At 56.7% G+C, this 25,971-nt stretch overlaps 1 protein-coding gene, 1 long non-coding RNA gene and 1 other non-coding gene across 7 annotated transcripts; 1 reads left to right on the forward strand and 2 right to left on the reverse strand.

Moving 5' to 3' along the window:
- Positions 1 to 1,628: 1,628 nt before the first annotated feature.
- Positions 1,629 to 22,692, reverse strand: Akt1 (thymoma viral proto-oncogene 1). 4 transcript variants are annotated; one of them, NM_001331107.1, is made up of 14 exons: positions 22,530 to 22,692; positions 19,324 to 19,462; positions 9,988 to 10,116; positions 7,358 to 7,469; positions 6,937 to 7,084; positions 6,354 to 6,485; positions 6,206 to 6,271; positions 5,475 to 5,543; positions 5,076 to 5,201; positions 4,876 to 5,004; positions 4,585 to 4,799; positions 4,310 to 4,397; positions 2,935 to 3,037; positions 1,629 to 2,585 (listed from the first exon to the last, which is right to left on the reverse strand). In NM_001331107.1, exons 2-14 carry the CDS (start codon positions 19,367 to 19,369, stop codon positions 2,506 to 2,508), a joined length of 1,443 nt encoding a protein of 480 aa, NP_001318036.1. In that variant the 5' UTR covers positions 19,370 to 19,462; positions 22,530 to 22,692; the 3' UTR covers positions 1,629 to 2,505. The 4 variants fall into 4 exon arrangements, with proteins under 4 accessions (NP_001318036.1, NP_001159366.1, NP_033782.1 ...); NM_001165894.1 differs by lacking the exon at positions 22,530 to 22,692 and adding an exon at positions 21,808 to 22,084 and having other exon boundaries at positions 1,629 to 2,535; NM_009652.3 differs by lacking the exon at positions 22,530 to 22,692 and adding an exon at positions 21,808 to 22,084.
- Mir6939 (microRNA 6939) lies at positions 7,085 to 7,159 on the reverse strand. Its single transcript, NR_105904.1, has one exon. It is a non-coding gene; the product is annotated as a microRNA 6939 (primary transcript).
- On the forward strand, positions 22,284 to 23,778 carry Gm30150. Of its 2 annotated transcripts, none has more exons than XR_381988.3 (3): positions 22,284 to 22,505; positions 22,827 to 23,360; positions 23,499 to 23,778. It is a non-coding gene; the product is annotated as a predicted gene, 30150 (long non-coding RNA). The 2 variants fall into 2 exon arrangements; XR_381989.4 differs by having other exon boundaries at positions 23,560 to 23,637.
- The last annotated feature ends 2,193 nt before the right edge of the window (positions 23,779 to 25,971 follow it).

Genomic DNA, 25,971 nt, shown 5'->3' on the forward strand with positions numbered 1-25,971 from the left:
AAAAGGTCTTGTTTCAACTCGGTTCCCATAAGACAAATAGTAAACTTTGCTCCCTCCTTTCTTGGCCTTAGTGTAGGTCATTTCCCTAAATGGAAACTATAGTCATCAAGTGGCTACACACCTCATTCCCACCGATCTCCACCCTAGCAAGCACCATTCTACTTCCTGCCTTATGAATTACTTACCTCATTTAAGCTTACCAGACCCTACCATGGCCACAGGGTCTATCCCCTATCTGCTCTGGTGGTTCAGGCTAGGCCAGGCCTGTCTTCGGGGAGAGGGTACCACTTCCCAAGAGCATTCCCTAGATGTCCGCTCTCACCTACAATGATCATGTTGGGCAGCTTTCATGAGTAACAGTGGGCTCAGGAAGAGAGCTTTGCCCACCTCTGTGTTGAGGGCACAACTTCAGGGCTCCCTCCTCTGTACTAGAGACACATACCTGAGGGGTCTTGTGGAAAGAGCAGCCTGTAGCCGGCCCAGCCCTGGCTTTAGCTGTGTTTGTTTCTACGTTTCAGCCACTTTAGGTAAGATTTAGTGCTAAGTCTGAGGGCCACAGAAAGCACTACAGTCCTTATTTCCTTCCTTCCTCCTTCCCTCCCTCTCTTCCCTCCTGACTGGATCTTGCTACATTGACCTTGCTGGCCTTGAACTCAAGTGCTAGGACTAAAGGTGTTTACCCAGCCGGTGTTGTCTATAAATCTTACTTCAAAGTCAGTAAGTGCTGGGCAGTGGTGGCGCACGCCTTTAATCCTAGCACTTGGGAGGCAGAGGCAGGCAGATTTCTGAGTTCGAGGCCAGCCTGGTCTACAAAGTGAGTTCCAGGACAGCCAGGGCTATTCAGAGAAACCCTGTCTCTAAACAAACAAACAAACAAACCCAAAGTAGGCAATGCTGTGTACGGTTCCAGAGGGCTTGTGGTCATCTAGAGAAAATCTTTGGCTGTTATAGAAGTGGATATTCTTATTTTCCAGAGGTCCAGATCATCACCCACCCTAACTTTGCAGGAGTCAGACACCATCCCAGCAAGGCCACCAGCCACTAGGCTCTGTATATGTGTAGTCCATGCCTTAGGGGAGGCCATCTGGCTGGAGGCCTCTAAATGTTTTGCTGAGCAGTTGCTGTTGCTTGCTGCAGTTCCACCAGTAGTCACCAGGTGTCACCAGCAACATACTCAGTATATCTTGGTGGCGGCTTGGACTCAGGATCGCAGACACTCTAGAGTGACCTTGGTTCCTGTCACCTCTGTCCAGACCCAGAACAGTCCCCAGTTCTGTTCAGTCACAGATGTGCTATGTCACCTCAACCAAAGCCTCCTGAGCCTTTTTGAACTGTATCGCCAGCGCATTATCCTTCCTGGTATCAGGGCCTGGCTTATTGCTCTGCCAGACACACGACAGCTGGGGCTGGCAGGTGTCTTAGATGGCCAGGGAGGGTCACTGCAAGAGTAGACTCCAGAGACAGTCAAGATCCTCCCACTTCTGTCAGGAGTGTCCTGCCATGAGGACGACATCCCCTGGAGCCTCAGGGACCAGTTCCCAGGACCCACCCTGATGTGACCCCAGCCACACCCCTTCACCTCCCACCCACTAACAAGGCTGTGACGCTCCACACCAGAAAGCAAACCACAAGCTTGAAAAGCAATTTTTATTGAATTTGGAGGGACAGTTTCTTATTATAATAGTAAAAATGCTGAAGCTGAATGTTGTAAAAAACGACATGGTGCAGCAATGGCCAGCGTCTGGCCGGGAGGGGACAGGCCAGGGTGACGGACAGCGGGAGAGGGAAAGCATCTAAAAGGACAAGTGCTAGGAGAAGGGCTCACGTGAGGCAGGCGCTCCCAGGGTACCCGCTAAGAGCCACCACGCGGGAGCGGGTGCGGGAGGGCAGGGGCTCTCCTGTCACCAAGATTAAAATCCCCTAAATGTCTCTGAACAGCATGGGACACAGCAACAAACTGGATTCTTGTTCCTCTGTCAACCTCACTTGAGCCCTGGCCATCCCATCCAGCCCTAGGGCTGAAGCAGCTGTGACCTCTCCCCGCCCAGAGGGAGAGGGCCAGTTAGCATACCACAGGGGGGTGCTTCTGGTGCCTTCTTGCTGGACTTTGGCCCTGGACCCTAGAGACAGGTGGCGGCCAGGGTGGACAGGCCAATGGGGGCAGTGACGGGACCCACCCAGACCCATGAGCCCACATTGCACATGGTCGCGTCAGTCCTTAATAGTTTTCTACATGAATCTAATTGTTCTGGGCACTGAGGCCACATGTGTGGTCTCAAACTGGATGAAATAAATTAAGAAAAACCCCAGGATAGTTTTCCTCCTGACCTGGCTGGGAGGTAGGCTGCTGCCCACAGTAGAAACATCCTCCCCTGGTCCTGGAGGCTGGCAAGGTTCCTCCCCAGCGCATCCGAGAAACAAAACATCAGGTTCAGATGATCCATGCGGGGCTTCTGGACTCGGCAATGCAGAGGAGCGTGGAGCTGCCAGCCGCTGCCCCAGGCCTCAGGCTGTGCCACTGGCTGAGTAGGAGAACTGGGGGAAGTGCGGCCTCCGCTCACTGTCCACACACTCCATGCTGTCATCTGTGGGCCACAGGAGGGCTCAGACCATCTCTAGAAACAGCCCGCCCACCTGACACATGCCAGAGGATACAAGGGGGCCCTGTGAGGGGGCAGTGACTCTGGCCCTCAGAACACTCCCTCCCTCCCCGCCAAGCTGCTACCACCCTCCAAAGGGTTTGTTTGATTCTTTTAGTTTTGGGGCTGAGAGAGAGCTTAGTGGTTAAGAGCACTGGCTGCTCTGGTAGAGGACCCGGGTTCAGTTCCAGTGCCCACGTGGCTACTCACAACCACCTGTTAACTCCAGTTCCCCCCCAAAAAAAGCAGGAGTGCAAGCCAGACACTGAGGGGCCATGGAGTGGGGTGGCCTCACCTTGATCAGGCGGCGTGATGGTGATCATCTGAGCTGTGAACTCCTCATCGAAATACCTGGTGTCAGTCTCAGAGGTGACCTGGGGCTTGAAAGGTGGGCTCAGCTGAGGAGCAACAGAAGGCCTGGTTACTACTGGGTTCCAATCCCTCCATCCTCTCTGGGCAATACTGACCTTATCGGGTGGGCACTAGCACTAGGGAACAGCTCTAGGAGATGGAACTGGGTAGGGCAGTGTAGGCAGGGGAGAGCAAGCCCAGAGATGCCCAAAGTGACGAGAGGGTAGTGACTGCCCACCTCCAGGCAGTGGGAACTCCGTTCTCTGGTTGTCATTTCCCTTCTGAGTTTTTTTTTTTTTCTTCCCTTTCCATTTTTTGAAACTGGGGTTCTGTGTAGCCCTAGGAACTACCTCTGTAAACCAGGCTGGCCTCAAACTCAGAGATCCACCTGCTCCTGCCTCCCAGGTGCTGGGACTAAAGGCACACAGTGGCACCACCACAGCTGTGGCAGGACTCAAAGCAGTCTTCAGGTGAGCTCGCCTGCCTCACTGACAGCCCATGAAGAAGATAAGCTGCAGAGTGGTGTATGCACTGGAGGCTGCTAACATCCTTTTGGGTCTCACAGGCAAGGACCCTCAATTGCCATCCCTCCCAAATCTGGTGTGAGGGCAATGCGGACTTCATGGGATCTCTAGTTGAGTGTGGGCAGGAAAGGCATGCCATCCACACCCCCACATGCTGCTGGCCCCGTGTTATCTAGAAGGTACACTCAAGGCAGGGGGTAACAGGGCACCCAACACATCAAGGTAGAGTGTTGAGACCACCTGCTGTGTCCCTCATCAGCCTGGGCCAGGGGTACTTAGGAGCTGAAGAGAATCACACTTAGGGGTGAGTACAAGGGGCTCTGCTCTCTGCAGTGGCCTACACTGTGCCAGACGGGCAGGGGCCGTCCCAGAATGGGATTAGGCTCGCCCTAGAGTTGGAGACACCTAGACATTACCCCCCACCCTCGGCTAGCTTTCATCATAGGGCACATGAGGCGATCTCCAGGCAAAGGACAGGAGCAAGCAACAGGTGTAGGCAACAGGGGCACAATTGAGGGCCTGGAGAGGCCAGGTGACTGTGCGAGGTATGCAGGGCAGCATACTACCCTCTTCTGTGCGAGCGAGAAGGCTGTGCACAACCCTGTGGCTCTGTGGGGGCATGTGACTACACAAGGCTGTGGGCCCAGCATGCGTGTCTGAGCCAGCAAAAACAGGAGTGTTTGCATGTGTGCACACATGTGATCCAGAGATGGGCACAGTGGCCAGAGTGAGAGTGTTTATATGTATGCACACACGTATGTGATCCAGAGATGGGCACAGTGGCCAGATGCACACCTTCTTCTCATACACATCCTGCCACACGATGTTGGCAAAGAACCGGTGCTGCATGATCTCCTTGGCATCCTCGGAGCCCCCACCGAGCCTGTGGGTAGGAGACAGGTCCAGGGCTCAGACACTGCGTGCAAGGTGACAGGTCACGGGGATACTCGCAGGGTAGGGATACCCCTAGCTGCCTGACCACCCCACCCGACATGTGACTGAGACTGTGGCGGGTACAGTGGGCAGCAGCACTGTCTAGAGGCTGAGCCTGAAGCCCCGGCAGCCCTTACCTCTGTGTAGGGTCCTTCTTGAGCAGCCCGGAGAGCAGGGACTTGGCCTCAGGGCCGAGTGTGCGCGGGAAGCGGATCTCCTCCATGAGGATCAGCTCGAACAGCTTCTCGTGGTCCTGGTTGTAGAAGGGCAGGCGGCCACACATCATCTCGTACATGACCACGCCCAGCCCCCACCAGTCCACTGCACGGCCGTAGTCGTTGTCCTCCAGCACCTAGATGGGGGACTCTGTCAGCGTTGTGTCGGGGCGTGGGAGGATGTAAGGGAACACACAGGAAGTGGCAGAGCACCTCAGGGGCCAGGTACTCCGGCGTTCCGCAGAATGTCTTCATAGTGGCACCGTCCTTGATCCCCTCCTTGCACAGCCCGAAGTCCGTTATCTTGATGTGCCCGTCCTTGTCCAGCATGAGGTTCTCCAGCTGTGTGGGAAGGCGCTCAGTCAGTGAGGCCAGACCCCCCAGCCCCCACCCGCCCTGCTCCATAAGCACACCTTCAGGTCCCGGTACACCACGTTCTTCTCGGAGTGCAAGTAGTCCAGGGCAGACACAATCTCCGCACCATAGAAGCGGGCCCGGTCCTCGGAGAACACACGCTCTCGAGACAGGTGGAAGAAGAGCTGTGGGGTGGAGCGCGCTGAGGAAGGCCTGTGTGAGGGCCCGCCAACCCTTACCCACAGGCAGAGGGAAGGTTAGGAACTAGCCCCCAAAGAGAACTGGAGACTGCGAGACTCCAACTCAGCAGAAATAAGACATCCCCAAACGAGCAGCTACAGGCTCACATGGCCAGGGCTGGCAGCACCAGTGATCTGTACTACAGAGAGGGTTCAAAGCTCTCAGAGGGACAAGTTCACCCATCAAGTGCCCAGGTCTGAAGCTGCCTGTGGCCCTACCTCGCCCCCGTTGGCATACTCCATGACAAAGCAGAGGCGGTCGTGGGTCTGGAATGAGTACTTGAGGGCCTGGAATGGAAGCAGGGCAAGCCTAAGCACAGTGACACTGCCACCCCAAGATGGATCAGGGCACATCTTGGGTATCACCGTAGCCCAGGCTGGCCTAGAACTCAGCAGGGGCTACAGATGCAGGCCACATGCCAACTGGTAGATTTTAAGATGAGAGACACGAGGTCTAGGTTCAACTGCAGGGCAAGATGGCTTAGAAGTTAACTATACCAAGTTCTGGGGTTCCCAAGAGCCTCCAGATGGGGAGGTTGACACAACAGCTTATGAACTGGTGCACTGAGCCACCCCGGCACCTTTCCATCATGGACCACGGGTGGAATAAGCCCAAGATGCTGACTCTGGAACTCAATCAAGCTACTGTAACTGAGCTTCACTAACAATCAACCCTGAGGGACCAGCCTAGAAGACGGGTCTGAGAGGACTGCAGGGATGGAGAGCTGGGGCAACTCAAGGTCTCAGCAGAGTGAGAAGACGAGTCTCACTCCTGCCTCCTGCACACTACAGCTGGGGCATGACTGCAGCCCCGCCCTCCATCAGCCTACCTGATGCCCATGAAGCCCTTGCCCGTCCGTGTATGGGTGCAAAGGCAACAGTGTGGGAGTGACCCACTCTGGCCCACTCTTCCCTATCCCACAGGGGCCAGACTGATGGCCACTGCTTACCGTAAGGAAGGGATGCCTAGAGTTCTGCAGGACACGGTTCTCAGTAAGCGTGTGGGCAACCTCATCCTGGAATGCAGAACCAAGTGAGCACCTATCTCCCCTGCATCCCACTCCTCTCAGCCTCCCTCCAAGCCTGCCCTCCCTGCACCTTGGCGACGATGACCTCCTTCTTGAGGATCTTCATGGCATAGTAGCGGCCTGTGGCCTTCTCTTTCACCAGAATCACCTTCCCAAAGGTGCCCTTGCCCAGTAGCTTCAGGTACTCAAACTCGTTCATGGTCTGTGGGCAGTAGACAGAGCCCGGTTAGAGAGAGCCTTTGCTCACCACAACTAGCCTATGGTAATAAACCATATGCCACCGCCTTCGGCTTGACAGTGTCCAGAGTGAGCAAGCTTCCTCCAAGTTAGCCAACAGCAAGAGAGCTGGCCACAAGCCAGGCCCATTCTCACATGTGCTGGCCTGTGCAGTCAGTGAAGGGCTCTGCACAGTCTAGTCAGAGCGCTGGGCCTTGGGAGTCAGCGGGCATCTTCATATTACTTACTTTTAAGTACTGGGGTCTCATGTCTCATGCACGCTGGACAAGCACTCTGCCAACTGAGGTGTCCTCAGCCCATGTCCAGAGGAGCCAGGGGTACCCAGACCCATACAGGAAGCCAGGCAGGAATACCAGGACCTACCAGGTCCCTCCACAACCCCTGGCAGCCCCAGCAGAAGCAGAGCCCAGACTCACCACACGGTGCTTGGGCTTGGCCAGGGACACCTCCATCTCTTCAGCCCCTGAGTTGTCACTGGGTGAGCCTGATCGGAAGTCCATCGTCTCTTCTTCCTGCCTCTTGAGTCCATCTGCCACAGTCTGAATGGCGGTGGCCCATTCTTCCCTGCAGCGGGTCAAGTGAGGCCTCAGGCACCTGGGGGCGCTGTTGCATGGCTTCCACCAACCAGCTGCCTGGCTCCCTGGTCCTGAAGCTGCAGGCCACCACTCAGATCCTGGGCCTCCATACACTCAAGAGTATCAGGAGCATCAAGGTACCTGGGATGCTGATATTTCTCCCATTATGCCCCACTCATCCCACAAGTGCTCCAGTCTAGTTCTCCAGAATGGACTCAGCAGAGGCCTCAGGCTCTCGAGCAACCATACCCTGCCCACTCACCGCTCCTCAGGCGTTTCCACATGGAAGGTGCGCTCAATGACTGTGGTCCACTGCAGGCAGCGGATGATAAAGGTGTTGGGCCTTGGCCGCTCTGTCTTCATCAGCTGGCATTCTAAAGAAGTCGGGGAAGCATCTATCTGTTTCTCCGTGAAACTCCCCCTCGTAGTCCTCACCAGACAGACCTCAACCCTGTCCCAGGAAGGTGAATCTCATCCTCACTTTAAAAGTGTATTTGCCAGGTGTGGTGGTGAACACCTTTAATCCTAGCACAGGTGGATCTCTGTGACTTTGAGGCCAGCCTGGTCTACAGAGTGAGTTCCAGGACAGCCAGGGCTACACAGAGAAACCCTGTCTCGAAAAGCAAGCAAACACACACATTGATTTCAGGGGCTGGAGCGATGGATGGCTCATTGATTAGAAGTACAACTGCTCTTCCAGAAGACTAGAGGTTCAATTCCTAGCACCCATATGGCAACTCACAACCATCTGTAACTCCAGAGATCTGATGCCCTCTTCCTGTCTCTAAGAGCACCAGATCCACACATAAAATAAACAAACACCCTTCTTTACACACAAAACAATAAAATGTAAAAAGTTTTAAAGTTTTAAAGCTTTTTGTTTGTTTGATATAGGGTCTTTTGCTGTGCAGCTCTGGAAAACTCCACGTAGACTGGAAGTCTCAAACTATGGCGATCCTCCTGCCTCTGCCTCTCAAGTGCTGATTTTACAGGTTCTAGCCACCACCGCTAGCATTTCTGTTTTCTTCCTATGTAATTCAGACTGACCTAGAACTCACTATGTAGTCTACACTGGTCTTGAACTTGAGGTAATCATGCCTCAGCCTCCTGAGTGCCAGGAATACAGCATGAGCCACCACACCCTGCTCCATCCCCTCTCCTTGCCCTAGTTCCTCTCAAAGAACTGAGACCCAAGACCTGCCACAGCTGAGATGCTCTGCTCTGAAGGTGAAGGAACCAGTCAGGCTAGATCAGTTAGCCCTACACCATAACTATCCTGAAGTTCCTCTGTCCTTCAACTGCTGATCCCTACCTCATGTGGGGGCCTCAGGGATCCAGCCCACACCCCCTTCCGGTACAGAAGTATCTTGCTGTTTTCCCAACAACATACAGAGTCTCTGGAAAAGTCACACATGTACTCAGCACCCAAGCCTCACACTGGGAGCACACACAGAACAAGGATGCCCAGAGCATGAACACCTGGTGGCCACACCTAGAATATGCACACCTTTAAGGGTGGATCATGGGAGCAGCCCAGGCCCTGAGGATATGTATGCAGCAAGAGGGCTTCACGGCAAAGCAGGCAGGAGGGACTGAGGGGCCTCCCACATTCCATCGTCTGGGTCCTGGCAATGTGAGGGGCCTCCAGGCTCCAATGAATGAGCAAGGGGCAGCCTGCCAAGCAAGGGGCCAAGAGGGGCTTGAGGCCCAGCCTTGGGAAAGGCCTATGTCAACATGGGGTGGGGGAGGGGTGGAAAATCACCCTGAGCCTTGTCTCCAGCACATCTGAGACAGCCTGTCAGGCAAGCAGATGAAAACTAGCACCAAATGGGGGTCTTAACCCCTCCCTCCAGAACCCACCTCAGATAAAAAGCCTGAACACAGCCCCACCCTGCTTTGTCCCCAGCTAGGCGTAAACTGTCTACCTCCTGAGGCCCAAGACCTGCTTGAAGGCCAAGCCCTGCCCACTGCCCAGCGGCCCTTGGCCAGTGCATATACCTATGTGTCTGCTCTAGAGAGGCCCCTTTCCTTCCTCCTGCATAAGTAAGCTGGGAGTCCTTTCCTATCCATCTGTAGAGGCAGCAACCTGTGTTAAGCCCTAAGACCTGGGGACTGGCCAAGTGCCCAGAGATGGAAGGCCCTAGGATCTGAGGCAGGTCAGACAGAGCTACCTGCAGGGCAGGAGCATCTCAAGAAGGCTGTGAGGATAAATGGAGACCCAGCTATGCTAGGCACATACTCTACACTCCAGACTGCAGCCCAAGGAGGACCCCAGAGTCCACAGTTAGTAACCGCCCGGGCTTACTGCTGTCGCTTAACACTGTCAAACCTATTCTTGTCCAGCTCCAAATAAAACTGGGCTGTGACAATGTGGCACAGAGATCAAAGATACTGCATCTCAGCCCCAAGCTCTCAGTCTGTCACCCTCACCAGTCCTGGACAGGGCTGACTCCCACTGACCCTCCGGCAACAGGAACCACAAGACCCATAGGGCAAAGGGCTTCCGATGGCCACCTTCCCAGGGAGAATCACAGAGACGGTCCTTGGGATGTCATTCACTCCTAGAGCCGGGAGCCTCTCCTCCCGCTGTCTACCCTAGAGTTCCCAAGGAATGCCCTTGAGTGGCTGTTTAATCCACAGGGACCCTGGTCAACCCACCCCCTAGACCAGGTTCAGTCACTACATGCTGGACCCGTCCGCCATCTAGCAAGGACTCCCTGACCCTGCCAGAGCTGGCCACTCACCAGTCCTAGAGGAGGTGACTCAGGGCCAGTACTGCCCAGTACCCTAGGACTAACAGGAGGCTCTCCTCGGGTTTCTCAGTGGGCAGTTTCAGCCTCCCTGCTGGCCTGCCTAGCCACCCCATCCAACCCGCATGGCTAAGACACTTACGTGCCACTGAGAAGTTGTTGAGTGGGGACTCTCGCTGATCCACATCCTGAGGCCGTTCCTTGTAGCCAATAAAGGTGCCATCGTTCTTGAGGAGGAAGTAGCGTGGCCGCCAGGTTTTAATATATTCCCCTGCAGGGGATAGGAGACATAAGGAGCTGCATGGGAACTCCACTGTGAGGACCCAGGCACATAAGATCCAGGGAGAGTACAGTGTGAGGTGGGGAAGAAGGGACCTGGGACACTTCCGCCTTCCCAGCAAGCACTAGCGCCAGGGCACAACTGGCAGTGCCTGCAGCTGGGAGCATCATCTAGGGCTCTGCCTGCACAGCAGACCCAGGAGGTGCCACCGCTGGAACAGGGGCGCTACGCCCAGCTGAGTCCCACCCCGGTCACCCAGGTACACAGGAACACTGTTCCCTCCAGTTTTGCAACATCAGCCATACGCAGGCACCACACTCAGGAATCGGAGCAGATGTCCTCTGTGATCTCCCAGCGACTGTCATTTTTCATACTGACACCCGGAAAAAATGTTTAATTTACATTTTGCCGAACAAGGAGTCTGAACAACAGGGAACTAACTAATTAGGCAACTTCTTCATCTGAGGGGACACTAGGTTGAGAATAGGAGGGGCAACCTACAGGGCTGGGGTCCCTTAGCTCTGTCTAGGATAAAGCCTGCCTGCGCCACTGGGCCCTAAACAAGGTCACCTGAGGGATGTGTGATGAGTGACTGCTTGTCTAGACCCCCTACCACTGGGTGCTCCTGGGCACAGACCCAGTCACTAGGTCAAGCACCGTGATCTTGGGCATAAGGCGGTGCCCCAGTCTCAGTCCATAGCCCCAGGGGGGCTGGCCAGCTTTCCTTCTTTAACCTCTAACGGTGGTGTGTACCAAATCCAGGTATTCCCAGAGAACACTTTCGCAGGTGAGATACAGTCTGCTCAGGATAGTGTATCCGCTTGGACCTGTCCATGCTCTCAGGACCTGCAGGGGCTCTGGGCAGCAAGCTGCAGGGCTCTACCCACAATCTACCTCCCACCATCTAGCCCCTTCCAATGCCTGGGAGTCCTTTCCAAACAGCAGCCTTGCTCTGCATGACCCTACACCCTGCACAAAGTGGGATGAGAGGGAACTGAAGTGATGGAGGGAGGCTGTTGGCGAGGCCGGGGGAAGACGTGAATAGAACCACTACCAGGCCAAGACTCCCACCCCAGGGGCGAGCAGCTCCAAGAGCGAGGGATCCCGTCTTCTTGTCATCGCTGCAGACCACCTAGGTCTGACAAACCGATGCAGACCCTGGCCCCACAATGGAAAGCAAAGCAAGAAAGCCCTCCGGATTCTTGGCAAGTGCCCAGATGTGGCCGGGGCTCCTCCAGGGCATAGGCAAGTTAATTCTGATTCTCTTCAAGGGCCTACAGCCCGCATGCAACCTCTAGAGCACCTGTAAACCCAACCCACCTCCCATCTTTAGCTCCCAGAAGCCCAGCTCTCCAGCACAGCCACCCCTTTGGGCACCAGCCCTGCTTCTGACCAGGTGGCACACACCTGCAGGTATTCACACACCCAGCAGCCCTGTGACAGCCCCTCCCCTGGCACAGGGCCTAGAGGGTGCCGTGGTAGGCAGGGGCTCTGAGTAATACAGCAGAGCACTGGGGGGTACACAGCCCACCCCCCATCCTGTTCCTTCCCGGGCCACCCGCCGTGTGTGCCCACCCGCCAGCACCAGTCTGGAGCTGTCGGCCCCTGATGGAGTACCCTCCCATCTCACCAGCTGCTGCTCCCCGGGACACTAACTGAATACGGAGGCTGATGAGCAGCGCACCCGCGCCCCAGAAATCCATCTTGATTTGCCAACTGCTGCCCATCCCACTGTGCCCAGTGCAGACCCCAGCTCTGGCCCCGACACATAAACCACCAGCATGACCCTGAATCTCCTATGGGCTCTAAGCCTACATGACCAGCCCCCAGGCCTGGCAGATTCCAGAATGTAGACCCGGAGTTACAGACAGGGGGCACTCACCAGGCAGAGGACAAGGTAAGGACCCAGCCCCACATACACACAGAGGGCCTAGGTGCCCTTCCCCTCCCTGGCCACACAAAGCACACAAAGGCCACATGGCCAAGGAGAACTGTAAAGTGAAGTGGCCTCATGAGGACTTTCCCTTTCACAGTAAAGGGGGGGCCACAGCTCTGACAGACACACACAGATCTCTTTCTTTAAATCCTGCCTCAAGGTCTAGCCAATTGGTCACTGGGGGTACCGGCTGAGCCAGCTGCAGCCTGGGCTGTGGCCTGCATGTTAATAAGTTCAGACCAGACAGACCCCAAACCTCATTCTACTGCAGAAACGGGCCAATATGATAGACAAATACAAGAGGCGGCTGTCCTGGTCCTCTGGGGCTCTATGGTATCTAGGAGTACTCCTGCCTACCCTGCTGGCGGGGGGGGGGGGGGGGGAGGGGCGGGGGGCGGGGGGGGGTCTCTTTTGGGAATACAAACATTGGCAGGTCTCCCTCAAGTCCTTCATAGTCCAGCAAGGAGTGACTGAGCCTGAGCCATTCTGGCCTCTGTAGAAGTGCTAGGCTCTGGCCCATCTGGGATCTTCTTGGCTCCCTTGACCCATCTGGATGCTTGATACCCTGAACTCAGGGGAGTCCAGCTGGGCAGCATGGCAGCAGCCAGGGCCCTCCACCTGGCTACACAGCCCTGGGGATTCAGGTGCACACGGTCCACAAGATGTGCAGGCTCCTCCACCTGCAGGTGCCTTACCAGGCCCGTGTTAACAAACACATGAACAGATGACAAATGACCAGGCGCCACCTCCACAATGCAGTTCCCGTGGCTCTTGAGGGCAGAAGCCTGACAACAGCTTCTCGACAAGAAATAAAAAACAGCAGAACAGAAGACACCCAGGACTAAGCCCGGCCTCACACCACAGTAAACCCAGCTCTCCACCATCCACATGTGCAAGCCCATTCAGGAGGCGTCACAGCTGCTATGCAGAGAGGACAGCCAGGACCCACTCCACCCAAGGACCTGTTCCACCTTCTAGCACCAAGACCAGCACCTAGGAAGAGGCAAGGACTCCCCAACAACTTCGGGGCTCCCTCAGGCCCACCTCCACCTCCAGGACCAGATTCTGTCCAATCCTAGGGGAAAGGTACCCAGAGGTGCTACTCACTGGTGCCTCAAGGTCTAGGCCTTCCAGCATCTGTGTGGGTGAGCCTCCGAGTCCCTGTACCAGGACCCCCTGTACCTAAGTCACCACACTAGGAAAGAGGGAGGCAGGACACACCTTTAATCCTAGCACTCGAGACTCAGGCTCGACCGGTGTCCTCTCACACTGGCCTGGCCTGTGTCCTGATCACTGTGAACATTCTCTCCAAGTCCCCGATTCTTGGGGAAACTGCTGGATAAACACTTTGCCGCAGTAGCAGTGGCGGTGGCAGGCGGCAGCTGGCAAGGCGCCAGGCGGCACCGAGCTGTTTCTCCACAGCAAAGTGAGCCCCAGCAGGCCTGGGGAGCAGGCGCCAGCTGACAGCAGCGACCAAACGTCCCCTACCACCAACACATCCATCGCACCGACAGCTGCCGGGCGGCCATTTACCTTCTCCAGCACATTGAGCAAGCGGTTTGCTGATGGCAGCCCATTGGGGCCATTAGCCCAGCTCTGGCTGCCTTCTGGGCAGTGGGTGGTCAGCAGGTGGCAAGGTCATCTCTGAGGCCAGCCTCCCAGGCCCCTTTGCAGATCCTAGGACCCATGTCACTTGACCCCAAAAGACTCAATGACCAAGCGCTGGGCAAAGGCAGGGAGTGGAGGGGTGTGCTGTCCATAGCAGGTGAAACCCCAGGTCTGGTGTTCCAGGGTACAGCCCAGGTGCAGCCCGTCTGAGAGGGGTGCTCATGTGGGTCTCACAGGGTGGGGTACCAATGGCCAGTGGCACTCCACTGGGCCTGGGTGTGTTTTTTGCCATAACCCACAAATGTAAAAAATCTCACCTAGCAAGAAGTAGGACGCACTGGAGCCACCAGCTTCCTGGAGAAACCGAGGCTTAGAAAAGGGGACCCTAGCGGTCACAGAGAGGCAGGAAATAACCAGAGCTGAGGGACAGCCAGGACACAAACTGCACAGGCAGGCCTCAGCTGAGAAGAGCCAAGATATAGCAACCACGCGACTGCAATGCGTCCCAAGGTCTCTCAGGTTCCTGGAACCCACAGTGGGTGGCACACCTCTCCACTGCCACCTCCAGTCCAGCTTCCTGAGCCACAGGGAGTACTGGTCCAGACTTTACCCTACCCACCCACATCTTACACTTGCCTACCCCTCCACAGCAGTCCCCACCCTCCCCGTACCAGAAAGGAAGGCCGGCCCACAGCCCCACTCTGCCATACACACCACGCACCCCCAAGTCTCCCGTACCATTCAGATCATCCTGTTCACCTTAGTCCCACAGTTTTGGGGCAAGCCACAGGGCCACCATCCTATGCTGGCTTTTAGCCTCCCTACACCAGCCCAACCCCTCTCATCCGTCCTACTTCCCCAGACACACGGCAGCTCACAGACCCCACAACATTCCTGTGCTGAGTCCCAAAAGCTGTGCCCTCCCCTTACCCATCCTCCCTCTCCACCTCACTGTGGCACAGCCCAGGGGGCCCAGAGAGCGTCCTGAAAGATGGCTTAGAGGGTAAAGGCACTGCCCTCAGGCCTGACGACCCATGTTTGATCCCTGGGATCCACATGGTAAAAGAAAACCAACTCACAGGTTGTCCAAGGAACATATGCATGCTGGCTACAGCACATGAGCGTTTCCCCCTCCCCTGGGTGCGTGCGTACACACACACACATGTACACATGTACACACACACACACACCATACACACACGCACACACACGCGCACACATGTGTACACACACACACACACACACACCCCATACACTACATTTTCAAAGGAGGCCCAGACAGAGCAGAAAGGATGTGCCTTCACCCTACAGATACCAGAGCCTACATGGGCCAGCCAGACCCTGGGCCAAGGGCAGGGAAGCCTTCTCTAGAACAATGTCTACCACCTCCGAAGTCCTATGCCAAGAGCCCAAACAAACCAACAAAGCAAAATCATACCAGGAGGCCAGGCATAGTGGCACCACGTATATCCCCAGCACTGAAAAGGCCGAGGAAGGGAACTCGCTTGAGTTCAGGACAATCTGGGCTACAAAGTAAGACCCTATCTCAAAAAACAACTAAATGGGGGTGAGGGGCGGGGGCTGGGGGAGGGGGAACCGACACAAAAGCCACTCAGAGGCAAAAGATAGTGAGGCACGCAGCTACCTGCAGACAGGCCACCGGTACTACGGGGCTCCTGGCTGCTCTGCCCACCAGCGTGGGCTAGAGTCTAGGTCTTGGCTAGGCAGACTCTTCTGGGGAAGTGCTGGGTGTGGGTAGATCACCAGCCATGGTGGGATGGCTGGGACAGCCACAGCTACTGTTACAGGGAGGGCCTAAGGGTTGGAGCTGGCTCTGGGCCTGGCTCGGGTGTGACTGGGCAGAGAGGATTGCCAGAGGACAGAACAGTTCTCCCCACTACCCCATGGCACTTCTAGGAATCAGCCTGATGCAAGCCCTCAAGCTACTCCTAGCAGCGACAGTAGGCCCTGGTTCTGGCCATCCACACAGCACCCCACCCCCTTCCTGGTTTCAGTGCACTTGGCTACCCTGCAGAGCTGGCAGGACCAAGAGGCTGCCCCAGACCCAGCAGTTCAGTGGAGTCTTATGTCCCCACACTTTTCCTCACCTCCTGGTGACCTCCAAGTGGCTCAGCCCCACTGGGCAACTCTGTCTAGAAGATGGTCGTCAGGAAGCCGAGAGGACTGCTGCCCACTCTGGGGAGTCACCAGGCCGGGCCGGACTGACCCCCACACCCCAGTGGAAGGCCGCCCAGCTTCCTCTTTTGTTGTTTGTTTTTAAGGGAGAACTCAACACGCTCACAAAACAGGAAACTCAGTCCCAGCACCAGCCAAGGCTCAGCGGCAGCCACACACCGCAGTGTACTGTCCCCTCCATGAATGGGCCCAGAGCATTCAGCTGCCATCTCTGTCCAGGTCTCCAGGAATGCCACATGCTTACCTCTCCCTCAGGATCAGTCCCCAAGCATGGCACTACTCCGGTCCCTAGATGTTGACTTGCCCACTGGGTTCGGGACCCTTGACTCTGCCCAGAGACCATGAGCTCAGCACAAACAGATCCACACCCAAAGCCAGAGAGCCCCATACTACATGCCAGTTTCCCTCCATCCTTGTCCAAACTGCGTCCACCTGCCAGGCACTAACCCAGTGAGAATAGCTTGGTTTCTCCTAGCCTGCTGGGTCTCTCAACTAAGTCTGCTGAGTGAGCCCATGACGTGGCCCCACACAAGGTGGCCCTGCACGAGGTGGCCCTGCACAAAGTGGCCCTGCACGAGGTGGCCCTGCACGAGGTGGCCCTACAATTGTCATGTGCCACCTACTCTTAAACACATAGCCCTTCGTTCTCAGACCTTTCCATGTCTCAGGTCTAGCCACCTGCTGGGAGCTGGGAAGACACAGACACAGACAATGGCTAACCTGGCCAAGAAGGTGAGAAGGCTCCCTGGCTCCAGTCTCTACCAGGGCAGCTCTCACGCATACAGCCCGGCAAACGTCAGAGATTTGAGGGAAGAACCCAAAAGATTAGCACAGATGGGCCTGTGGCCTCAGTACACAGCTCATTTGCAACCTGCAGGCTGAAATCAGAGGTCACGGACAAGTTCAGCCACACCTGCAACTTAACCCCAGGCTGGCTGTTAAGAAGACATGGTTCATCGACCCCAAACCTCTGCATCTGGAGACCAGCACTGAGGTTCATCAGACCAGCCACCTCTCATCTCTAGGAGCTCAAGCCCAGTCTCCCACGGGTCTATGTTGTTGGATGCATAGGGAAGCTAACGCCCAGCCACAGATCAATGCACAACTAGAATGTCTGCTCCTGTACTGGGCACCCTCTGGCCCAGAGCACAAACAGAGCTCCTAGGAAGTGGCTTGGGGAACACTTCCTGAGAAGTAGGCACCTAACTCCCAGGGAGGAGGAGAAACCTGGACCTGGGGTCTCTGTAGCCATGGAGTGAGGAACATCCTCTCTTCTTTGCCCAAATAGCCCTGAAGGCACGGTCGGCCCACGGGAGCTTGGGGAGGAGCCGAGAACCAATGTGCTCCAAGCCCCTGGCTGGACATGGGAGACCTAGCAAAGATGGGTTCTGTTCCCAGTCTGCGGGGCTATAACCTACAAAAGCAACAGAGGGAGGGACATAAGGGATACCCAGGTGTCTGAAGGATCATGGGTCACTAAGGGTCAACTGCAATAACCTTCCCTCCCTGCCTACCCCAGCCAAGTCATAATGGCCTCAGGTTAGAAGTCTAACATGGCAATCCAAGACAGGGAGAGGGCTGGAACCCCAAACTAGTGATGCACACAGGGCTCGTTGTGTTCAAGGGAGAAACGAGGACCACCAAGACCTAGGCAAGCAGCAGCAGGCCAAGCCTGGGTCTTGGCTGGGCCAGAGCAAGGCAGAATAGGAGGACCCAGTCCAGGAATGTGGCATAGATGCCATTGCGCGCAGCAGAGCCCCTACTACCTAGGCTGGGGCTGGGGCTGGGGGAGGATGAAGGACCATGAGGACAGCACATCTCTCTGGCCTGAGGCTGGGAAGACCCCCCACCCCAAAGAGAGGCAGTCCTGTCAGTTCCACGGGGCAGACAGGCAGGCGTTGTGCCCCCTTGCCATCCCACAGCTAACGCATGCTCTCACGTCTTTAACCCACCACCATTTCCAGGGCATGCACGGGGAAAATCAAGGCCTAAAGAACTCAATGACCTTCTTCTCCTGAAGAGGGACAATGACAGCACTGCCAAATCAGGTTCAAGCACAGCCTCAGCGTGTCCATAGGACCTAATGTCCTGTGCCACCTGGCCCCTTGAGAAAGCTCAGTCATAAGGAGCAATATGACACTCCCTAGGCCTCAGAAGGGTTCCTACCTGGGGAGAGAGGCCCAGCAATCTCGAGGTTGGCCCTAACTCTGACAGCCATACAATACACACGTGCCCATGAAATAGACTGTGTAGACTGTGTATGGCCTAGGGTTGGGGAGAAGGAGGAGCCAAAGAGGCAGACAGCAGGGCATGACCCAGGAATGTGAGCTTAGGAGGCAGGACTCCTAGTGGGCCAGGGAAGGATGCCCTGGAGAACAAATGGGAAGTCAGGTGGGGGCAGGAGCCAAAGGTCACAGCCTCCTGGCAAAGCCCAGCACAGAATCTGCCCTGCAGCCGCCAGATTGGGACCTCTCAACACATCTGACCACATCTTCCACCCCTGCGTGAGCCCTCCTGGGTCCCAACCATCCTCCCCAACTTCCCGTAGCTCCTGTGCACCACCCTCCCACCCCCCAGTTCTGCCAGAGCTGTAGATACTCTAATAAAGCCCCATGTCCTAACACCAACTTCGGTCCCCACCTCCCATCTTCTCTATCTGAGTCCTTCTCCTGACACCCAAAAGTACAATCCCCTCTCTAGAGAGCCAGGAAGGAGAGTGGGAGGAGAGGCTGGGACTGGCAAGGATCACCCTAGGGCTTCCGGAGGGAACAGGTCTACAGGAAGAGGAAGTCAGAAGGGGGTGAGATGCCTGCCCTGGGGCAAGAGCAAGTGACTATCCTGGGGGAACTGGCTTTGAAACTTACTCCTGGCAGGCTGGAGGAAGAATGGCGGGTTGGCTGGAGGTGAGGGGCCCCAGGCCTGGGAAGAGTCCATCTCAGTCAGCTTTTCAGTTCTGAGCCCCCTGACTTCAGGAATCCGGGCCTGAGGTGGGCAAAGGGCCCAGCCGAGCAACCCTGCCCTGCCCTGCCCTGCCTGCCCTCAGGAGCCCTTGGGCAGTGCCCAGGCTACTCGTCTGCCAGCCCTGGAACAGCAGCCACGTCCTTGCTGCCTTCCAGGAAAGCCAGGCGTGAGGCTGCTGCAGCTGGCCCCACCCCCAAGCCACTCATGGCAGGCCCCGCACAGGGCCTCAGCCTCTGGCCAAGAGGCCCCAGGAGGAGGCCGTGACCTCCATACTATGGGAAAAGCTGGGCCTGCATACTCCTGAAGCAGGCCTAGAGCCCCATGATGGGGAGGTGCCCCTTCTGTCTGCTAGGCCTAGACACAGCAAGCACTTTCTGATAGGGCCTGCTGGGTCAGTAAAGACCCCACCACCACCACCACCACCCCCGCCCCGGTTCCACATTGAAGAGCTAGGCAGACCCAGGCCGGCCTGCTTCTCCTGTGGAGTGCGGACTTACCTCGTTTGTGCAGCCAGCCCTCCTTCACAATGGCTACGTCGTTCATGGTATCCGTGGCCCCCAGAGACAGGGGTAACCCAGGGATGATGCTCAGAGTCTCTTCTCGGTAGGCTGAGCCCAGCCGGCCTGGCCGCAGCGTCTAGAAGAAGCCGAGAAAGCACGTGAGACAAGGTCCCACTTGGGACTAGCTTCCGTGAGCCCCAGAGGGCCCACAATTACCCATGTCCCCTCATGTGATCTACCCATCTCTGGTTCCCAGGTTCCCTCCTCACCCTTACTCCCTGCCAGCCTGCCTGACGTGTCTCCAAAGGTTGCTATAGAAGACCTCCCTCCAGTAGTAGATGCTACACACCCAGATCTAGGCCTGGTAGTCCGGGGTGCAAGGCTGTGGCCAACCCCCATCATCCTGGTCTCTGCTAGAAACATTCATTTCCAGAAGGCTTTTCCTGTTAGGCAGCTTGTTCAATTTGCTACCCCAGCAGATTAGGCCACCTCCTCCAGGCAGCCCTGACTGCTTCTGCTCTGCCTCGCACTAGTGAGGGGTGCTTACCACTGTCTCACCACCCCCTACAGTCTGGGAGGCCTACTGCAGGTCGCAGGGTCCCTACGGCTCACGTTAGGAACGCGGGAAGGCCAACACTGGAGAGCACAAGTAGAACAGGCACGGTATGAAGCTGAGCCCAAAGTCCTTCAGGACAACACTAAAAACTCCTCAGGCAGAACCCCAGACCCCTTGGGAACACAGCACCCTGCCTGTGAAGCTGTCCCCTTCACTTGGTGAGTACACACTAGGCACATATGGTTCTGTCGAGCCTTCACCCTACGCCTGAGACAGAGAGACTCTGAGACAGCCTGCTGGGAACACCCAAAGCAGTGGTTACGACCCACAATTACAGTATCCGGGAGCCCACAAACAGGGCAGGTAACACACAAGGGTCCTGCAGCGGCCAACTAGCTAGCCTGTGCAAAGCAAAGGGTGCCAGCTCACCTCGCAAAGATCCCCCCGCCCCCCAATTGCTTCTCTTCCAGAGGGACACCTAGGTATCCTTCAAATATCCCCAAGTCTGGACATTCTGGGAAAGTGCACCTGAACAGCCCTTGACCAGCAAGCCTGTGTTGTCCCTCCACCTGGAGTTCATGTGGACAATCCCCAGGAAAAGACTGGAAGGCCGCCGTGGAATAGATCCCAACTAGGGTCTACTACAGCTGACTGGCAACCCCCTATGTCATCTCTCTAGCCCAGAAGACACAAGCTGGCACCCAGAGTCTCTGTCACTTTGCCTTGTATGAAGCTAAATGTGGAACAAAAGGGAGGCCGGCTGCTATGTGTCAAATGCCAAATGCCAAAGTAGGAAAGACCACACCTGGCCCAAGAAGGAAAGAGCCCTTCCCTCAGCAAGCAGGTGGCGACTAAAAGCCAGAACGAAAAAGATAAGCCAAGAAGAAATCCCAGCTCAGTGACTGTCAGAGTGGGTGTGGCCTGGAGGCAGAGGGCTGTACTGCAAGATCTCTCTCGGTGGATGTCCCCTACCCCCACCCAGCCCCAAGGTCTGCTGATGACAGTCAGCTGTCCAGAGCCGTGTAAAAATAAATTCATACACACGGAGTGAAGAAACACAGCCATGTTAACGCCAATGTCCACATCAAGCCGACTTAAGCATGGGACACTCTTCCCACCATGCCATGCCGTAAGGGCATATGGTTGCTATTGTTAAGTCTTAAGAGTTCAGCCCCTCTGGGACACTGGCCCGTGAGCCACACGCCCAGCTGGGGCCCCACCAAGGCGACTCGCCCTTCACTTTAGTGATGGCTCTAGGCAGTCAAGGCTAGCCACCTGGAGCAAGACCAGGGGCCTGGGGGAAGGAGGAGTTTGGCCACACAGCAGAGGCCCAAGGTTCCACCACCGCCCAACTTAGAAACCAGTCCTCTTTAGACAATTCCATCAGCTCAGCCAGTATCCCGGATCCGGGAGACCGAGTCCACGCCGTCCTCAAGGCCCCCCCCCCCCCCGGCACCTCCAGAAACCACCTAGTCCAGGAAGCAGCTTCCGGGCCCAGGAGGGTTAGCAGTCCTTTGTGGGCTAGCCTGGGCACTGTGCCACCGCGCACAACTTTCTGTCCGTGGGAAATGAGTTCTCCTTCCCAGGGCCCTCCCACCGCACGCAGGCCGCGGGGCGAGCCTTTCTCCTACCCTCGCTGGCCGAGTGCCCGGGCAGCCCCAGGCCCCAGGGCGCACCGGCCCCCACTGCGCACACCAACAGCGCCCCTCTCCCGCGACCTGGCCCCGTGGAGCGGCCACCCAAGGTCACGCAGCGGCCGCCCGCACCCTCGCCGGCGTGGGCCTCCTGCGCGACCAGCCCGGCCCCGCGCGCTCCCCGCCCAGGCCTCCGCTCGGCCACTTCCTGCTCCTACTCCGAGGCGCGGCGCGGCCGGGAACAAAGCGGGGTGGCCGCGGCCCGGAACAGGGCGCGGCGCGGGCACTCACCGGGCCGCCGCGTGCGGGCGACTGGGCCTAGCCGGGCCGCGGCCTCGGGCGCCCGCCGCTCCGCATCCCGCGGGCGGGCGCTGGGCGGGGCCGGCTGAAGGCAGCGGCGTCCGGGCGCGCGCTGCTGGCCGGATCTGGGCCGCCGCGGTGCCGGCCACAGGACGCTGCTCGGTCCGCTCCGCTGGTCCCGGACTCGCGTGCGCTGCCGCGCTGGGCCGGCCGCCCGCCGACTCGGTGCTGCCGCCGCCGCCGCCGGCCCGCCTTCTCCCCGCCCCGCGCCCGCGCCGCCCGCCCACATCCGCCTCCGCCGCCCCGGGCGCCCCCGGCGCGGCCCGCGGCCAGGGCGAGGCACCCCGTGAGCGCGAGCGCGGCCCCGCAGGCGCCGCCCTCGGGTGGCCCCGAGCCAGGGCCACGCGGGTAACGGAGCCCCGCCGCAGATCCAGAGCTCCAGCTCTGGTCTGGGTTTCCCGGTTTGTGGGACCTGGCCCTTCCCTGCCTAGCTCTCCAGACCCCAAGGAGGGAGGCCAGCGTGGGAAGTGAATCAGTTTGACTCTCAAGAGGCCCAACTGTCCCCATCTTGGGAGCCGGGAGAGACCGGTCACCGGTGTCCTAAAGGCCAGCCAACACAAGAAAGAAGGCTATTGAGGGCTCATCCAACCCAGTACTGCCTGCCACAGCAACTGATAAGGACTCCCCAGGTGACAGGGAGGACGGGAGCACACCTGGACACCCAGAGGGGGCAGATTCAGGGGTAGGACTCAGTCAGCCAAGACCTTGCTGTGGACTCAGATGGGTGAGGCTTGGGGGGCGGTTCCTTATGGTGTCCCGGAATTGAAGAGTCAAGGTGGTTCCTGCCTCTTATCCATCCTCAGTCCTTCCCCCTTCGGCCAGCCTCAGCAGTTCCTGCGCAGGGCCCCTCCCTCGTCCCAGAAGCCCGACTTGATAGTAACCCTTTTGTGAATTTACCTTCATGTGTTTGGTATTTTTAACCAGGGGGCATTTTTTGTTTTTCATACAAGGGTCAGAGTTCACCAGGAGTGTAAACAAGAGGGTAGATTTAGTAGTCCACGCTATCGCCCAGGATGGAAATCGGAGCTCCTTCTCGGGCTCCTGGGGCTGACCTGGGAAGCACACCCCACTCCCGGAGAAGAACTCACTCTCCTCTCAGCCACGCCCCATACCCTTCAGACGGGGATGGGGATGGGGGGCTCTGTTCTGTGCCCTATCTGCTGCACAGCTGCCCCAGCTCAGAGAGCCTCCAGGGCGCTAAGTCAGAGGCTCAGCAGCAGTTCTGTTCTGCTCCAGCAGTATCCCTGACCCTGAGAGTGGCCTTCAGAGGCTGAGAGTCACACAAATATCCATCACTCGCCCAGCAAACCTTCACCCCAGGCCCCCAACTCCTCCTCTCCTACTTCCCCCATCCCGTTGCTACACAGTTAGAGCCAGCAGGGCGCCCTCTTGTGGAACACAGCAATTTCTGGCTGTTCTCTAGTGACCCTTCTCACTCGGATGCTCTTCCTGGAAGCCACTGTTGGAGACAGCTCCTACCTGTGGTGAGCCCTGTTTCTATGCAGTAACCAGTCCCGCCTCCCTTCTTTGTGTCTCTATCTTCCCCCGAGTCCGGAGTGGGTTGGGGGATAGGCGACTCCTTCTGGGTCCACACTTTGGCAACACCTCTTTGGGCCTCCTAGACAGAGCCACAAGGTGAGTAAGGTCCGCCTTACTGAGACTTGCCACTGGCCTGCTCTGCAGCCATGCTCTCCAACAAAAACTGGTCCCGGGGGCTGGCGAGATGGCTCAGCGGGTAAGATGACTGCTCTTCCGAAGGTCCTGAGTTCAAATCCCAGCAACCACGTGGTGGCTCACAACCACCCGTAATGAGATCTGACGCCCCCTTCTGGTGCGTCTGAAGACAGCTACAGTACTTATGTATAATAATAAATAAATCTTCAAAAAAAAAAAAACCAAAAACCAAAAACAAACAAACCAACCTGTGGTTCCTGACCCTCTTCCCCCCTCACAGAGGTCTTCCCCCCTCTCTCACAGAGGTCTTCCTCCCTCTCATCCCTGGCAGCTTGGTAGGATGCAGGCACTATCCTGAGCTAAGAGGTCTGGGCATCAGCTACATAGTGAGATATGCTCTTGAGACAGCTCCCAAGTTAGATGGCACCCGAAATCTAGAGAGGTTCTGCCTGTAGCAGCCGGACTGTGGCTCTGTGATAGCCTCTGTCATCTATATGCCAGTAGAGAGGCATCTCGGAGTGGCAGGTGTCAGGGTTCTCAGCACAGATGGTGGACCAGTCTGAGGAATGTCCAGTGACCCTGCAGGTGTGGCTGGTCCTGCAGGCAGCAGTTTCACTGTCTTTGTACCTCACAGGTTCTCTGCCCTAAGACCTATGTAGGGTAAGTGAGAGGCGAGGCTGTGAGGCATTGCCCAACATGGAGGAAGAGGGAAAAGGGGGGCTGGTTGGTGTCAGCGTTCAACATCCAGCCATCATTTTCTCAAGAACCGTTCTGTGGCAGGCTTAGGCACACAAGCGTGGCCTGCTAAAGGAACAGGGACGCACCTTGATGGACAACCTTGGACTCTGCACAGGTCCATGCAGGATGGGTTGCAGGTCAAGAGGGATCAGGGAGGAACTCACTAAAGACGTGACCTTCAAGCAAAGGCAGGAATAAAGAGGAGAGACCGTGTCAGGGACTTTGGAAAGAACATCCCAGGACCACAGGCACATCGCCTTACGGTATGCCCTGAAGTTAATTTTCACAGGTCCCTAGAATATGCTCTGATTCCCGTGTTGCTAGTCCCCAGTAGCAGAGGTATTTATTATTAAGGGGGTAGGGCAGTGGTTCTCAACCTGTGGGTCACGACCCATTGGGGATAAAATGACCCTTTCATAGAGGTCGCCTAAGATCATCAGAAAAGCAGATGGTTCACAGGACGATTCGTAAAAGTGGCAAGATTAAATTTATGAAGTAGCGACAAAAAATAATTTTATAGTTAGGAGTCACCACAACATGAAGAACTGTATTATTAAAAGGTTGAAGCATTAGGAAGGTTGAGAACCACGGATATTGGGGCTCAGAATCATGCTAATTCTGGGAGGGGCTGAGGCAGAGGCAGGCTCCAGAGAGGGACGGTAGGATCTGGGCTTACTCTGAACATAGGATGTGGGCCATTCCTACAGAGGTAGAGTGGTGGTAAATACTTGGACAGTCAGAGGGAACTGGCCCTCCCCCGGCCGGGCTCCTATGTTGGGGGCAGCCAAGCTCCGCCCCTCAGCCATGCAGTGCCTGGATAACTGCCAGGTGACTCTAGGCTTCTTACTGCAGGTGCCAGATGAAGAAAATATAGTCAAATGTGCATTTCAGACACATACATTTCTTTTCCAGGGCAGGAAGTTGAGACTGGGCCTTGCCATGTAGCTCAGGCTGGTCTAGAACTTGAAATATCCCTGCTTCAACCTCCGTTTAGTACAACACTGGTTTTCTTCCCTGTAGAATCTAGGTCCTCCAGGAACCCTGGGAGCCCCCTTGGGCTTCCAATACAACTTTGAACAGGCCCCCTGGAGCTGTCCCCAACAGCCAGAAAGCCCCACTTCACAACTGGGTACTCTGTTCTGAGTGTCTAATGAGCCGGGCAGGGGGTTGGGGGGAGAGACAGGACTCAGCGGCTGTCTCTACCCAGAATGCCTTTGGATATTCTACCCAAACCCCTTTCCCTGTAATTCCTGTGCAAGACCTCCTTCATACTTACCCTCCAGCTCTCTATGTGGTGCCCACCCAACATTATTGGTCCCTGGACTTCTAACAAATGCAAGGTGAAAATTCGGAACGGGCCTAGCCCCATAGGAACTCTGGCTCTGTGATTTGGTACTGCGTGGCCCCTCCCTCACGCTAGAACTGTAAATGAGAGTGTCTAACTGACAAGCTTAATGAAGCTCAACGTGAGCGATGTCTCAAGCAACTTCAAGCCCCCTCAGCTAAGAATACCCCTCCGCCTGCACACTTGGGAGCCATTGGTGTAGCCCATGCCAAGGGGCCTCGACTCCTCTAAACCCCGGGCTCTATTGTCACGTCCTCTCCCCAGAAGAAGCAGGAGTCTCCTCAAACCCTGCTGACCCTGATTCCCCTGGAACACTGTGCCCAGGGTGCCGGCCCTGG

The sequence above is a fragment of the Mus musculus genome, chromosome 12, assembly GCF_000001635.26.
Source record: "Mus musculus strain C57BL/6J chromosome 12, GRCm38.p6 C57BL/6J".
NCBI lineage: Eukaryota > Metazoa > Chordata > Mammalia > Rodentia > Muridae > Mus > Mus musculus.